The sequence below is a fragment of the Gobio gobio genome (genome assembly GCF_949357685.1).
Source record: "Gobio gobio genome assembly, chromosome: 4".
NCBI lineage: Eukaryota > Metazoa > Chordata > Actinopteri > Cypriniformes > Gobionidae > Gobio > Gobio gobio.
In genome coordinates, this window is record NC_137100.1 from 1,406,762 (window position 1) to 1,422,932 (window position 16,171).

The window sequence follows — 16,171 nt, forward strand, 5'->3', positions numbered from 1 at the left end:
TCAGAGGTGGAGTGTGTGTTTAACGGGTTATTGTTGTGTTTTCACACACAGTCTTTAACTCCCGCCAGGAAAACATGCCATTCCTCTAAGATCATTCCAGGAAGGGCGCGTAACACTCGACCGGTTAGAAGATGCTGGACGTTGAATCCGAGTGTGTGTGCGTTCCCTTTGGATCCTCAGACGCTTAAACTCAGACTCATTTATTCCGGATCGCTCTGTTTGACGGACTCTTATTACTGATGTTTCTCAGACGAAACACAGACCGGAAGGCGTTCATTCACAATGGATTTGCTGAATTTTCAGATCCGACTTGAGCCTCGGATTCATTGAAATATTTGAACTTTTGTGGCCAAACACAATTTATTTATTTTGTCTCGTTTCATTTGTGTTAATCTGTCTTATCACTGGTGAACAGGGCTCATTAATGGTCCAGATGATGTTTGACTGTAAATCTAACAGTGTGTGCCCAGAGCACACACACACTCGTACACACACGCACACATTGGGATAGAAAATGTCATTAACCTAATGGACAAACAATGGAAGTCTATGAGTTGAGCCAACTAAAATAATCTAAGGTGTGTGTGTGTTTCTGCAGGTGTTCTGCATTTCTCATAGAGAGTGTGTGTGTGTGTGTGCACAGCATGGGTTGTTTGTTTATCTCACCTTGTAGTTTTCCTCAGTGTAACTTGAGTTATTAATCTCTGTCCCGCTGTGTGTGTGTGTGTGTGTGTGTGTGTGTGTGTGTGTGTGTGTGTGTGTGTGTGTGTGTGTGTGTGTGTGTGTGTGTGTGCGTGCAGTGTGAGCAGTCTCATCTGCTGCGGGAGCATGAGGAGGTTCAGGAGAGGACGACGCTGCGCTATGAGGAGCGAATCACGGAGCTGCACAGCATCATCGCCGAACTCAACAAGAAGATAGACCTGCTGCAGGGCTCCACCATCAGGTCTCCAACACACACACACACACAGTCTGTTTAAACTTCTCAGAGGTGCGTGATATGAGCAAAAACTACAAACAAAACTAACCGATATTTACATTTATTAATAGATCAAAACCGACCGATATTTAAATGTATTAATAGAACCAAACCAACCGATATTTAAATGTATTAATAGAACAAAACCGACCGATATTTACATTTATTAATAGAACCAAACCGACCAATATTTTTATTTATTTATAGAACAAAACCGACCGATATTTAAATGTATTAATAGAACCAAACCGACCGATAATTAAATGTATTGATAGATCAAAACCGACCGATATTTAAATGTATTAATAGAACAAAACTGACCGATATTTAAATGTATTAATAGAACCAATCCGACCGATATTTAAATGTATTAATAGAACAAAACTGACCGATTTATTTAAATTTATTAATAGAACAAAACTGACCGATTTATTTAAATTTATTAATAGAACCAATCCGACCGATATTTAAAAGTATTAATAGAACAAAACTGACCCACATTTAAATGTATTAATAAAACAAAACTGACCCACATTTAAATGTATTAATAGAAACAAACTGACCGATATTTAAATGTATTAATAGAATAAAACCGACCAATATTTAAATGTATTAATAGAACCAAACCAACCGATATTTGTATTTATTTATAGAACAAAACCGACCGATATTTAAATGTATTAATAGAACAAAACTGACCGATATTTAAATGTATTAATAGAACAAAACTGACCGATATTTAAATGTATTAATAGAACAAAACTGACCGATATTTAAATGTATTAATAGATCAAAACCGACCGATATTTAAATTTATTAATAGAACAAAACTGTCCGATATTTAAATTTATTAATAGAACCAATCCGACCGATATTTAAATTTATTAATAGAACCAAACCGACCAATATTTAAATGTATTAGTAGAACCAAACCGACAGATATTTAAATGTATTAATAGATCAAAACCGACCGATATTTAAATTTATTAATAGAACAAAACTGACCGATTTATTTAAATTTATTAATAGAACCAATCCGACCGATATTTAAATGTATTAATAGAACAAAACTGACCGATATTTAAATGTATTAATAGAATAAAACCGACCGATATTTAAATTTATTAATAGAACAAAACCGACCGATATTTAAATGTATTAATAGAAACAAACTGACCGATATTTAAATGTATTAATAGAATAAAACCGACCGATATTTAAATTTATTAATAGAACAAAACCGACCGATATTTAAATGTATTAATAGAACAAAACCGACTGATATTTAAATGTATTAATAGAACCAAACTGACCGATATTTAAATGTATTAATAGAACCAAACCAACCGATATTTAAATGTATTAATAGAACAAAACTGACCAATATTTACATTAATTAATAGAACCAAACCAACCAATATTTAAATGTATTAATAGAACAAAACCAACCGATATTTAAATGTATCAATAGAACAAAACCGACCGATATTTAAATGTATCAATAGAACAAAACCGACCGATATTTAAATGTATTAATAGAACCAAACCGACCGATATTTAAATGTATTAATAGAACCAAACCAACAATATTTAAATGTATTAATAGAACAAAACCGACCGATATTTAAATGTATTAATAGAACAAAACCAACAATATTTAAATGTATTAATAGAACAAAACCGACCGATATTTAAATGTATTAATAGAAAGGGCTGCGGGTGAAAATTAGCTTTGAGCTAAATCCGGTACAATACATGAAATGGAAACATTTATGTTAAAAATTGTACATGGTCCTTTTATAAAATAAAGTAAAGTAAAGTGAAAGTAAAGAACCAAACCAACAATATTTAAATGTATTAATAGAACAAAACCGACCAATATTTAAATGTATCAATAGAACCAAACCAACAATATTTAAATGTATTAATTGAACCAAACCAACAATATTTAAATGTATTAATTGAACAAAACCGATCGATATTTAAATGTATTAATAGAACCAAACCGACCGATATTTAAATGTATTAATAGAACAAAACCGACAATATTTAAATCTATTAATAGAACAAAACCGACCGATATTTAAATGTATTAATAGAACAAAACCGACCGATATTTAAATGTATTAATAGAACAAAACCGACCGATATTTAAATGTATTAATAGAACCAAACCAACAATATTTAAATGTATTAATAGAACCAAACCAACAATATTTAAATGTATCAATAGAACCAAACAAACCAATATTTAAATCTCGCACTGAATAAAACCGACCGATATTTAAATCTCGCACTGAATAAAACCGGCCGATATTTAAATCTCGCACTGAATAAAACCGACCGATATTTAAATCTCGCACTGAATAAAACCGACCGATATTTAAATCTCACACTGAATAAAACCGACCGATATTTAAATCTCGCACTGAATAAAACCGACCGATATTTAAATCTCGCACTGAATAAAACCGACCGATATTTAAATCTCGCACTGAATAAAACCGACCGATATTTAAATCTCACACTGAATAAAACCGACCGATATTTAAATCTCGCACTGAATAAAACCGGCCGATATATAGTCTTTACTGGTCTCCTGAATCCTCCGTCTAGATAAATGTTACTCAAGCGCGTCTCATCTTGTCATTTAGTCTCCAGCCCCATCAGGAGATTAGTGTCTCCTTCATTGATTCTGGAGAGATTCAGCTCATTAATATTGAGTTATGATCAGAGATGCAGTGAAGCGGTGTCCTCGTTCTCCCGCTGCATGTAAATGAGAGGAACTCTAGTGTTTGATTAGAGACGCCTCATATGTATGCCGCAGGTCAGGCCGTTTGCATCCTCGTTTGGGAAATTAGAATATGCTGAATGACTCCAGGCCTCTGTTGACTTTCATATTCATCCCTGAATCATAACTCGGTAATTTGATGCACTTAAGCTTGAGTCATATTCATCATAACGCCTCTGTGTCTCTCAGGGAGGAGGATGAGTTTTCCGAGCTTCGCTCCGATCTCAGTCAGAGCCAGCAGGAGGTTAATGAGGACGATCAGGACCCCGACCAGGCGTCCATCTCACTGCCTGAAAACCAGTCCACACTGGTCACTGCGGACATGGGTGAGGAACGCTCACCAAAAATCTGATGGATCGTTAAATTACCAAACCAATCAATCCCTGAAATCTGACGGCAGCCTGTCAAAAACATTACATTACACATTACATCCCAACATCAAAACAGAATCAAGTATTGTAGAAAGTAAAGTTGTAAAACTTGTCTGAAAGTTTTGTAAGCTTCCTAGCAATTTTTATCATGTTGTTAGCATTATTTTGCGTTTTGTTAACCTCTTACCTGTCACCGTCCCGCTGGCGGGACACCTGGCACTCTTTTTTTGATCTGCTTTTTTTCGTATCATATATTTGAGTAATTATCACAAATTGGGTATCATTCGAAAGCTTACGAACTCAAAATTCATCCTGTGAAACCCGTTTTGAAATTGGACGTTGCGTTACCATGGAAACGGTACTTTAAATTATTCTAGCGGGCTCCTCCCCTAGTGGGCGTCGTCATGTTTTATATTACAACATTTATTTTAACTACTTTATAATAAAAAAAAATTCTAATCTTTACAAAACACATATCTTCGGAAAGGTCTGAGTCTCAAGGTTGCATATTTGGTGACCATTTTGTGATGGAAGGGATATTTGGACAGAAATTTACAGAAAAATGCATCAAAAAACAATCAATGGAATATGTGTGACACCCGGTGGCTATTTGTGGTACAGCGCCTAAACAAAATCTCATGGGAACTTCAATTTTTGTGATATCAACTTCAAATTTGGAACACAACTTGGTTAGACATATGGCTTTGATTTTATAGTAATTTTAGATTAAAACATTTTTGTAAAATATATATTTTATATAAAATAAAAATATTTAGTACAGTATTTTTTATTTACAGTAAATTTAAATTTCCAGAACTTTTTCATACTTTCATATTTTGAATTGTGTTCACTTCAGCAATAATCTGCCGAGTGTCTGCTTTAAAACAAGACCAAACTTAGGTCTTTATTCCAAATCATTCTTGAATTACAGCCCTTTAAGTTTGGATAGTGCATTTTCATGTGTATTCTCAAAAAGTGGGGTGACAGGTAAGGGGTTTTTAACATGTTTGTAGCATATTGTAGTACATTGCTAGCATGAATTAGCATGTTACAATTTTGCTAACATGTTTTATCATGCTGCTAGTATGTTTTAACTCGTTGATAGCATGATTTAACGTGTTGCTAGTATGTTTTAACACATAGCTATTATGACTTAGCATGTTTATAGCATGTTTTTTTTTCTTTTAGCTTTTTAAACCGCATCTCCTCCTAGACTAGAAAGCTAAAACCTCCAAACTCCGCTCAGGCCTTCATATATGCTAATTCATGTGAGCAACATGCTAAAACGTACTAGCAACATGCTCATTAATGCTAACGATGTGCTAATTATTGCTAGCAGCATGTTAAATAATGCTAGCATAGTACATGCAAGCATTTTAGGATTTTGCTTGCATGAATTAGAATGTTATTAGGATGTGTTGTCAAATTGTTAACATGTTATGTTTTTACACATTGCTAGTGTTTAAGCTTGCTGCTAGCATTGGATTAGCATGTTGCTAGTTTGTTTTAATACCTAGCTAGTATGACTTGGCATTTTTCTATCATGTTTTAACACCTTGCTAGTATGACTTGGAATGTTTTGTTTTAGCACATTGTTAGCATTATTAGGGGCCAAGCACCGAAGGTGCGAAGGCACCTATTGAAACCGTTCCCGTTCTTATTATTAGGGGCCAAGCACCGAAGGTGCGAAGGCACCTATTGAAACCGTTCCCGTTCCTATTATTATTATTATTAGGGGCCAAGCACCGAAGGTGCGGAGGCACCTATTGAAACCGTTCCCGTTCTTATTATTATTATTCATCTTCTTCTTCTTCTTCCGCCACGAAGTCTATGGCAGCCCATAGAACCGTATGGTAAAAAGTTGTGAAATTTGGCACACTAATAGAGGACAGGCTGAAATGTCACCGTAGCAAATTTGGAGTCTCAAACTCAATCCCTCTAGCGCCACCATCAGTCCAAAATTTGACTCATGTTTATGCTAATAACTTTTGAACCATAAGGGCTAGAAACAAAATTCTTTTTTCCTCTGATTCCTTGGCTCAAGACGATTCGATTGCACCATATGACGTCATTTTCCGTCATAAAAATTTTCCCGCCATTTTGAATTTTCCGAAAAACCTACTTTTACGAACTCGTCCTAGATGGTTCATCCGATTTGCACGAAAATTTAACCAGATCATCTTCAGACCATGTTGACAAAAAATCTTGCAAATCAAGTTGATTCGTCAAATCATTTGCGATAAACGCGCAAACAAATTTTACGTAGCGTCTGCAAAAACACACTTAAGGCAATATCTCCGCAACCCTTTATCGTATTCAAACCAAACTTGGTACATGTCATCACAAGCATGACTTGAGGCAACATACAGCGTTTCGGCGCAGCGCCACCTACTGGTCCGGAGATACGAAAAATTGCTATTTTTGCTTATAACTTCTGAACTGTTTGTCCAAAAATCATAAAAGTGGTCTCGTTACATTCAGGACGGCATGCCGAGTCGTCTGATATTCAATTTTACCATATCGGCCATTTTGACTGTCGGCCATTTTGAATTTTGTCAAAAAATGCTATATTTTACAAATGCATTAGTATATTGTTACTAAACTCGGTATGTGACTTCCATGCTATGCCCTGAAGGTACTCAAAAAGTTTTAGGGCAGTGCCACCTTGTGGTCAAAAGATATAACAAACTTGACAAAAATGCTAATAACTTTTGATTAAATTAGCCTAGTATATTGAAACTGGTCATAATAGAGTCATTGGCTCATGCCGATTCAATTGCAACCTATGATGTCATTTTCGGTCATGATAATTTCCCCGCCATTTTTAATTTTCCAAAAAACCTACTTTTGCGAACTCGTCCTAGACGGTTTGTCCGATTTGCACAGAAATTGAACCATATCATCTTCAGACCATGCTGACAAAAAATCTTGCAAATCAAGTTGATTTGTCAAATCGTTTTCGATAAACGCGCACACAAATTTTGCGTAGCGGTTGCAAAAACACTCATAAGCCTATATCTCCACAACGCTTTATCGTATTCAAACCAATCTTGGTATATGTCATCACAAGCATGACCTGAAGCAACATGCAGCGTTTCGGCGCAGCGCCACCTACTGGTCCGGAGATACAAAAAATGGCTATTTTTGCTTATAACTTTTGAACTGTTTGTCCAAAATTCATGTCTTCCGCACCATGCTTTGAAGGTACTCAAAATGTTTTGGGGCAGTGCCACCTTGTGGTCAGAGGTTATAACAAAATTTACAAACATGCTAATAACTTTTGATTAAATTAGCCTAGTTTAATGAAACTGGTCATAATACAGTCATTGGCTCATGCCGAGAACAGAGATACTAATTTTTCCATATTTGGTCAAACATCCTGTCCTCAATGTTCTTATTTGATCAAAACCTACTTTTTCAAACTCATCCTAGACCGTTTGTCCAATTTCCACCAAAATCGAATCGTATCATCTTCAGACTGTGTCAACAAAAAGTTAGGGATTTTGCATCAATAGATGAAACCGTTTTTGTAAACCGCAGCGACGAAGTTGAGCCATTATGCCAAAATGACTCTTGAGGCTGTATCTCTGCAATGCTTTGACATATTGGCATCAAACTTTGCATGTGTCATTGTTCGCTTATTCTGACCACACCACATCAATTTCGTATCAGTGCCACCTATTGGTCAAAAGTGATAAACCATTAACTTATATTATCAGTGACTCAATATATGATATTTCAGCCATTTTGCCTAATCTTCTTAAACTGTATAATTGTTAATTGTTGCAGTTGGTCTGACACTCTCAGACTACAATGCATTTTTCAGCCTTTTGCCTAAAATCATATTAAAATGTGATTAATTGCTGATAATGTGAATAATCTGACACTGCCAGCCATTTTGGCATGTCTTGTCTTCTTCTTTGCGCTTGGCCCCGGTATTGCTGCTTGCAGCTATATTTCATCTTCTTCTTCTTCTTCTTCCGCCACGAAGTCTATGGCAGCCCATAGAACCGTATGGTAAAAAGTTGTGAAATTTGGCACACTAATAGAGGACAGTCTGAAATGTCACCGTAGCAAATTTGGAGTCTCAAACTCAATCCCTCTAGCGCCACCATCAGTCCAAAATTTGACTCATGTTTATGCTAATAACTTTTGAACCATAAGGGCTAGAAACAAAATTCTTTTTTCCTCTGATTCGTTGGCTCAAGACAATTCGATTGCACCCTATGACGTCATTTTCCGTCATAAATATTTTCCCGCCATTTTGAATTTTCCGAAAAACCTACTTTTACGAACTCGTCCTAGACGGTTCATCCGATTTGCACGAAAATTGAACCAGATCATCTTCAGACCATGCTGACAAAAAATCTTGCAAATCAAGTTGATTCGTCAAATCATTTGCGATAAACGCGCAAACAAATTTTACGTAGCGGTTGCAAAAACACACTTAAGGCAATATCTCCGCAACGCTTTATCGTATTCAAACCAAACTTGGTACATGTCATCACAAGCATGACTTGAGGCAACATACAGCGTTTCGGCGCAGCGCCACCTACTGGTCCGGAGATACGAAAAATTGCTATTTTTGCTTATAACTTCTGAACTGTTTGTCCAAAAATCATAAAAGTGGTCTCGTTACATTCAGGACGGCATGCCGAGTTGTCTGATATTCAATTTTACCATATCGGCCATTTTGGCTGTCGGCCATTTTGAATTTTGTCAAAAAATGCTATATTTTACAAATGCATTAGTATATTGTTACTAAACTCGGTATGTGACTTCCATGCTATGCCCTGAAGGTACTCAAAAAGTTTTAGGGCAGTGCCACCTTGTGGTCAAAATATATAACAAACTTGACAAAAATGCTAATAACTTTTGATTAAATTAGCCTAGTATATTGAAACTGGTCATAATAGAGTCATTGGCTCATGCCGATTCAATTGCACCCTATGATGTCATTTTCGGTCATGATAATTTCCCCGCCATTTTTAATTTTCCAAAAAACCTACTTTTGCGAACTCGTCCTAGACGGTTTGTCCGATTTGCACAGAAATTGAACCATATCATCTTCAGACCATGCTGACAAAAAATCTTGCAAATCAAGTTGATTCGTCAAATCGTTTTTGATAAACGCGCACACAAATTTTAGTAGCGGTTGCAAAAACCCACTTAAGGCTATATCTCCGAAACGCTTTATCGTATTCAAACCAATCTTGGTACGTGTCATCACAAGCATGACCTGAGGCAACATGCAGCGTTTCGGCCTAGCGCCACCTACTGGTCCGGAGATATAAAAAATGGCTATTTTTGCTTATAACTTTTGAACCGTTTGTCCAAAAATCATAAAAGTAGTCTCGTTAGATTCAGGACGGCATGCCGTGTCGTTTGATATTCAATTTTACCATATCGGCCATTTTGGCTCTCGGCCATTTTGAATTATGTGCTAAAATGCTATATTTTACAAACTCATTAGTCTATCGTTATGAAACTTGGTATGTGTCTTCCGCACCATGCTTTGAAGGTACTCAAAAAGTGTTGGGGCAGTGCCACCTTGTGGTCAAAGGTTATAACAAAATTTACAAAAATGCTAATAACTTTTGATTAAATTAGCTTAGTTTAATGAAACTGGTCATAATACATTCATTGGCTCATACCGATTCAATTGCACCCTATGATGTCATTTTCGGTCATGACAATTTCCCCGCCATTTTTAATTTTCCAAAAAACCTACTTTTGCGAACTCGTCCTAGACGGTTTGTCCGATTTGCACAGAAATTGAACCATATCATCTTCAGACCATGCTGACAAAAACTCTTGCAAATCAAGTTGATTCGTCAAATCGTTTTTGATAAAGGCGCACACAAATTTTGCGTAGCGGTTGCAAAAACACTCATAAGGCAATATCTCCGCAATCCTTTATCGTATTCAAACCAATCTTGGTACATGTCATCACAAGCATGACCTGAGGCAACATGCTGCGTTTCAGCGCAGTGCCACCTACTGGTCCGGAGATACAAAGAATGGATATTTTTGCTTTTATCATTTTTTTTAACCGTTTGTCCAAAAATCATAAAAGTTGTCTCGTTAGATTCAGGACTGCATGCCGAGTCGTCTGATATTTAATTTTACCATATCGGCCATTTTGGTTTCGGCCATTTTGAATTATGTGCTAAAATACAAACGCATTAGTCTATCGTTATGAAATGTGGTATGTCTTCCGCACCATGCTTTGAAGGTACTCAAAAAGTTTTGGGGCAGTGCCACCTTGTGGTCAAAGGTTATAACAAAATTTACAAAAATGCTAATAACTTTGGATTAAATTAGCCTAGTTTAATGAAACTGGTCATAATACATTTATTGGCTCATGCCGTGAACATAGATACTAATTTTGCCATATTTGGTCAAACATCCTGTCCTCAATGTTCTTATTTGATCAAAATCTACATTTTCAAACTCATCCTAGACCGTTTGTCCGATTTCCACCAAAATCGAATCGTATCATCTTCAGACTGTGTCAACAAAAAGTTAGGGATTTTGCATCAATAGATGAAACCGTTTTTGTAAACCGCAGCGACGAATTTGAGGCATGATGCCAAAATGACTCTTGAGGCTGTATCTCTGCAATGCTTTGACATATTGGTATCAAACTTTGCATGTGTCATTGTTCCCTTATTCTGACCACACCACATCAATTTCGTAACTGCGCCAACTATTGGTCAAAAGTGATAAACCATTAACTTATATTATCAGTGACTCTATATATGATATTTCAGCCATTTTGCCTAATCTTCTTAAACTGTATAATTGTTAATTGTTGCAGTTGGTCTGACACTCTCAGACTACAATGCATTTTCAGCCTTTTGCTTAAAATCATCTTAAAACGTGATTAATTGCTCATTGCTCCAGTTGATCTGACACTGCCAGCCATTTTGGCATGTCTTGTCTTCTTCTTTGCGCTTGGCCCCGGTATTGCTGCTTGCAGCTATATTTCATCTTCTTCTTCTTCTTCCGCCACGAAGTCTATGGCAGCCCATAGAACCGTATGGTAAAAAGTTGTGAAATTTGGCACACTAATAGAGGACAGTCTGAAATGTCACCGTAGCAAATTTGGAGTCTCAAACTCAATCCCTCTAGCGCCACCATCAGTCCAAAATTTGACTCATGTTTATGCTAATAACTTTTGAACCATAAGGGCTAGAAACAAAATTCTTTTTTCCTCTGATTCCTTGGCTCAAGGCGATTCGATTGCACCCTATGACGTCATTTTCCGTCATAAAAATTTTCCCGCCATTTTTAATTTTCCGAAAAACCTACTTTTACGAACTCGTCCTAGACGGTTCATCCGATTTGCACGAAAATTGATCCAGATCATCTTCAGACCATGCTGACAAAAAATCTTGCAAATCAAGTTGATTCGTCAAATCATTTGCGATAAACGCGCAAACAAATTTTACGTAGCGGTTGCAAAAACACACTTAAGGCAATATCTCCGCAACGCTTTATCGTATTCAAACCAAACTTGGTACATGTCATCACAAGCATGACTTGAGGCAACATACAGCGTTTCGGCGCAGCGCCACCTACTGGTCCGGAGATACGAAAAATTGCTATTTTTGCTTATAACTTCTGAACTGTTTGTCCAAAAATCATAAAAGTAGTCTCGTTACATTCAGGACGGCATGCCGAGTCGTCTGATATTCAATTTTACCATATCGGCCATTTTGGCTGTCGGCCATTTTGAATTTTGTCAAAAAATGCTATATTTTACAAATGCATTAGTATATTGTTACTAAACTCGGTAAGTGACTTCCATGCTATGCCCTGAAGGTACTCAAAAAGTTTTAGGGCAGTGCCACCTTGTGGTCAAAAGATATAACAAACTTGACAAAAATGCTAATAACTTTTGATTAAATTAGCCTAGTATATTGAAACTGGTCATAATAGAGTCATTGGCTCATGCCGATTCAATTGCACCCTATGATGTCATTTTCGGTCATGATAATTTCCCCGCCATTTTTAATTTTCCAAAAAACCTACTTTTGCGAACTCGTCCTAGACGGTTTGTCCGATTTGCACAGAAATTGAACCATATCATCTTCAGACCATGCTGACAAAAAATCTTGCAAATCAAGTTGATTTGTCAAATCGTTTTCGATAAACGCGCACACAAATTTTGCGTAGCGGTTGCAAAAACACTCATAAGCCTATATCTCCACAACGCTTTATCGTATTCAAACCAATCTTGGTATATGTCATCACAAGCATGACCTGAAGCAACATGCAGCGTTTCGGCGCAGCGCCACCTACTGGTCCGGAGATACAAAAAATGGCTATTTTTGCTTATAACTTTTGAACTGTTTGTCCAAAATTCATGTCTTCCGCACCATGCTTTGAAGGTACTCAAAATGTTTTGGGGCAGTGCCACCTTGTGGTCAGAGGTTATAACAAAATTTACAAACATGCTAATAACTTTTGATTAAATTAGCCTAGTTTAATGAAACTGGTCATAATACAGTCATTGGCTCATGCCGAGAACAGAGATACTAATTTTTCCATATTTGGTCAAACATCCTGTCCTCAATGTTCTTATTTGATCAAAACCTACTTTTTCAAACTCATCCTAGACCGTTTGTCCAATTTCCACCAAAATCGAATCGTATCATCTTCAGACTGTGTCAACAAAAAGTTAGGGATTTTGCATCAATAGATGAAACCGTTTTTGTAAACCGCAGCGACGAAGTTGAGCCATTATGCCAAAATGACTCTTGAGGCTGTATCTCTGCAATGCTTTGACATATTGGCATCAAACTTTGCATGTGTCATTGTTCGCTTATTCTGACCACACCACATCAATTTCGTATCAGTGCCACCTATTGGTCAAAAGTGATAAACCATTAACTTATATTATCAGTGACTCAATATATGATATTTCAGCCATTTTGCCTAATCTTCTTAAACTGTATAATTGTTAATTGTTGCAGTTGGTCTGACACTCTCAGACTACAATGCATTTTTCAGCCTTTTGCCTAAAATCATATTAAAATGTGATTAATTGCTGATAATGTGAATAATCTGACACTGCCAGCCATTTTGGCATGTCTTGTCTTCTTCTTTGCGCTTGGCCCCGGTATTGCTGCTTGCAGCTATATTTCATCTTCTTCTTCTTCTTCTTCCGCCACGAAGTCTATGGCAGCCCATAGAACCGTATGGTAAAAAGTTGTGAAATTTGGCACACTAATAGAGGACAGTCTGAAATGTCACCGTAGCAAATTTGGAGTCTCAAACTCAATCCCTCTAGCGCCACCATCAGTCCAAAATTTGACTCATGTTTATGCTAATAACTTTTGAACCATAAGGGCTAGAAACAAAATTCTTTTTTCCTCTGATTCGTTGGCTCAAGACAATTCGATTGCACCCTATGACGTCATTTTCCGTCATAAATATTTTCCCGCCATTTTGAATTTTCCGAAAAACCTACTTTTACGAACTCGTCCTAGACGGTTCATCCGATTTGCACGAAAATTGAACCAGATCATCTTCAGACCATGCTGACAAAAAATCTTGCAAATCAAGTTGATTCGTCAAATCATTTGCGATAAACGCGCAAACAAATTTTACGTAGCGGTTGCAAAAACACACTTAAGGCAATATCTCCGCAACGCTTTATCGTATTCAAACCAAACTTGGTACATGTCATCACAAGCATGACTTGAGGCAACATACAGCGTTTCGGCGCAGCGCCACCTACTGGTCCGGAGATACGAAAAATTGCTATTTTTGCTTATAACTTCTGAACTGTTTGTCCAAAAATCATAAAAGTGGTCTCGTTACATTCAGGACGGCATGCCGAGTCGTCTGATATTCAATTTTACCATATCGGCCATTTTGGCTGTCGGCCATTTTGAATTTTGTCAAAAAATGCTATATTTTACAAATGCATTAGTATATTGTTACTAAACTCGGTATGTGACTTCCATGCTATGCCCTGAAGGTACTCAAAAAGTTTTAGGGCAGTGCCACCTTGTGGTCAAAATATATAACAAACTTGACAAAAATGCTAATAACTTTTGATTAAATTAGCCTAGTATATTGAAACTGGTCATAATAGAGTCATTGGCTCATGCCGATTCAATTGCACCCTATGATGTCATTTTCGGTCATGATAATTTCCCCGCCATTTTTAATTTTCCAAAAAACCTACTTTTGCGAACTCGTCCTAGACGGTTTGTCCGATTTGCACAGAAATTGAACCATATCATCTTCAGACCATGCTGACAAAAAATCTTGCAAATCAAGTTGATTCGTCAAATCGTTTTTGATAAACGCGCACACAAATTTTAGTAGCGGTTGCAAAAACCCACTTAAGGCTATATCTCCGAAACGCTTTATCGTATTCAAACCAATCTTGGTACGTGTCATCACAAGCATGACCTGAGGCAACATGCAGCGTTTCGGCCTAGCGCCACCTACTGGTCCGGAGATATAAAAAATGGCTATTTTTGCTTATAACTTTTGAACCGTTTGTCCAAAAATCATAAAAGTAGTCTCGTTAGATTCAGGACGGCATGCCGTGTCGTTTGATATTCAATTTTACCATATCGGCCATTTTGGCTCTCGGCCATTTTGAATTATGTGCTAAAATGCTATATTTTACAAACTCATTAGTCTATCGTTATGAAACTTGGTATGTGTCTTCCGCACCATGCTTTGAAGGTACTCAAAAAGTGTTGGGGCAGTGCCACCTTGTGGTCAAAGGTTATAACAAAATTTACAAAAATGCTAATAACTTTTGATTAAATTAGCTTAGTTTAATGAAACTGGTCATAATACATTCATTGGCTCATACCGATTCAATTGCACCCTATGATGTCATTTTCGGTCATGACAATTTCCCCGCCATTTTTAATTTTCCAAAAAACCTACTTTTGCGAACTCGTCCTAGACGGTTTGTCCGATTTGCACAGAAATTGAACCATATCATCTTCAGACCATGCTGACAAAAACTCTTGCAAATCAAGTTGATTCGTCAAATCGTTTTTGATAAAGGCGCACACAAATTTTGCGTAGCGGTTGCAAAAACACTCATAAGGCAATATCTCCGCAATCCTTTATCGTATTCAAACCAATCTTGGTACATGTCATCACAAGCATGACCTGAGGCAACATGCTGCGTTTCAGCGCAGTGCCACCTACTGGTCCGGAGATACAAAGAATGGATATTTTTGCTTTTATCATTTTTTTTAACCGTTTGTCCAAAAATCATAAAAGTTGTCTCGTTAGATTCAGGACTGCATGCCGAGTCGTCTGATATTTAATTTTACCATATCGGCCATTTTGGTTTCGGCCATTTTGAATTATGTGCTAAAATACAAACGCATTAGTCTATCGTTATGAAATGTGGTATGTCTTCCGCACCATGCTTTGAAGGTACTCAAAAAGTTTTGGGGCAGTGCCACCTTGTGGTCAAAGGTTATAACAAAATTTACAAAAATGCTAATAACTTTGGATTAAATTAGCCTAGTTTAATGAAACTGGTCATAATACATTTATTGGCTCATGCCGTGAACATAGATACTAATTTTGCCATATTTGGTCAAACATCCTGTCCTCAATGTTCTTATTTGATCAAAATCTACATTTTCAAACTCATCCTAGACCGTTTGTCCGATTTCCACCAAAATCGAATCGTATCATCTTCAGACTGTGTCAACAAAAAGTTAGGGATTTTGCATCAATAGATGAAACCGTTTTTGTAAACCGCAGCGACGAATTTGAGGCATGATGCCAAAATGACTCTTGAGGCTGTATCTCTGCAATGCTTTGACATATTGGTATCAAACTTTGCATGTGTCATTGTTCCCTTATTCTGACCACACCACATCAATTTCGTAACTGCGCCAACTATTGGTCAAAAGTGATAAACCATTAACTTATATTATCAGTGACTCTATATATGATATTTCAGCCATTTTGCCTAATCTTCTTAAACTGTATAATTGTTAATTGTTGCAGTTGGTCTGACACTCTCAGACT

General features: G+C 36.7%; 1 protein-coding gene across 2 annotated transcripts in view; it reads left to right on the top strand.

Annotated features, from left to right (window-relative positions):
* The window catches only part of mcc (MCC regulator of WNT signaling pathway), a 166,922-nt gene that overhangs the window by 61,680 nt on the left and 89,071 nt on the right, over window positions 1-16,171 (top strand). For both annotated transcript variants that reach the window (XM_079814639.1, XM_079814640.1), the window contains 2 exons: window positions 801-943; window positions 3,957-4,093. In XM_079814639.1, the coding sequence (XP_079670765.1) occupies window positions 801-943; window positions 3,957-4,093 (280 nt within the window). The remainder of the gene's footprint in view (window positions 1-800; window positions 944-3,956; window positions 4,094-16,171) is intronic.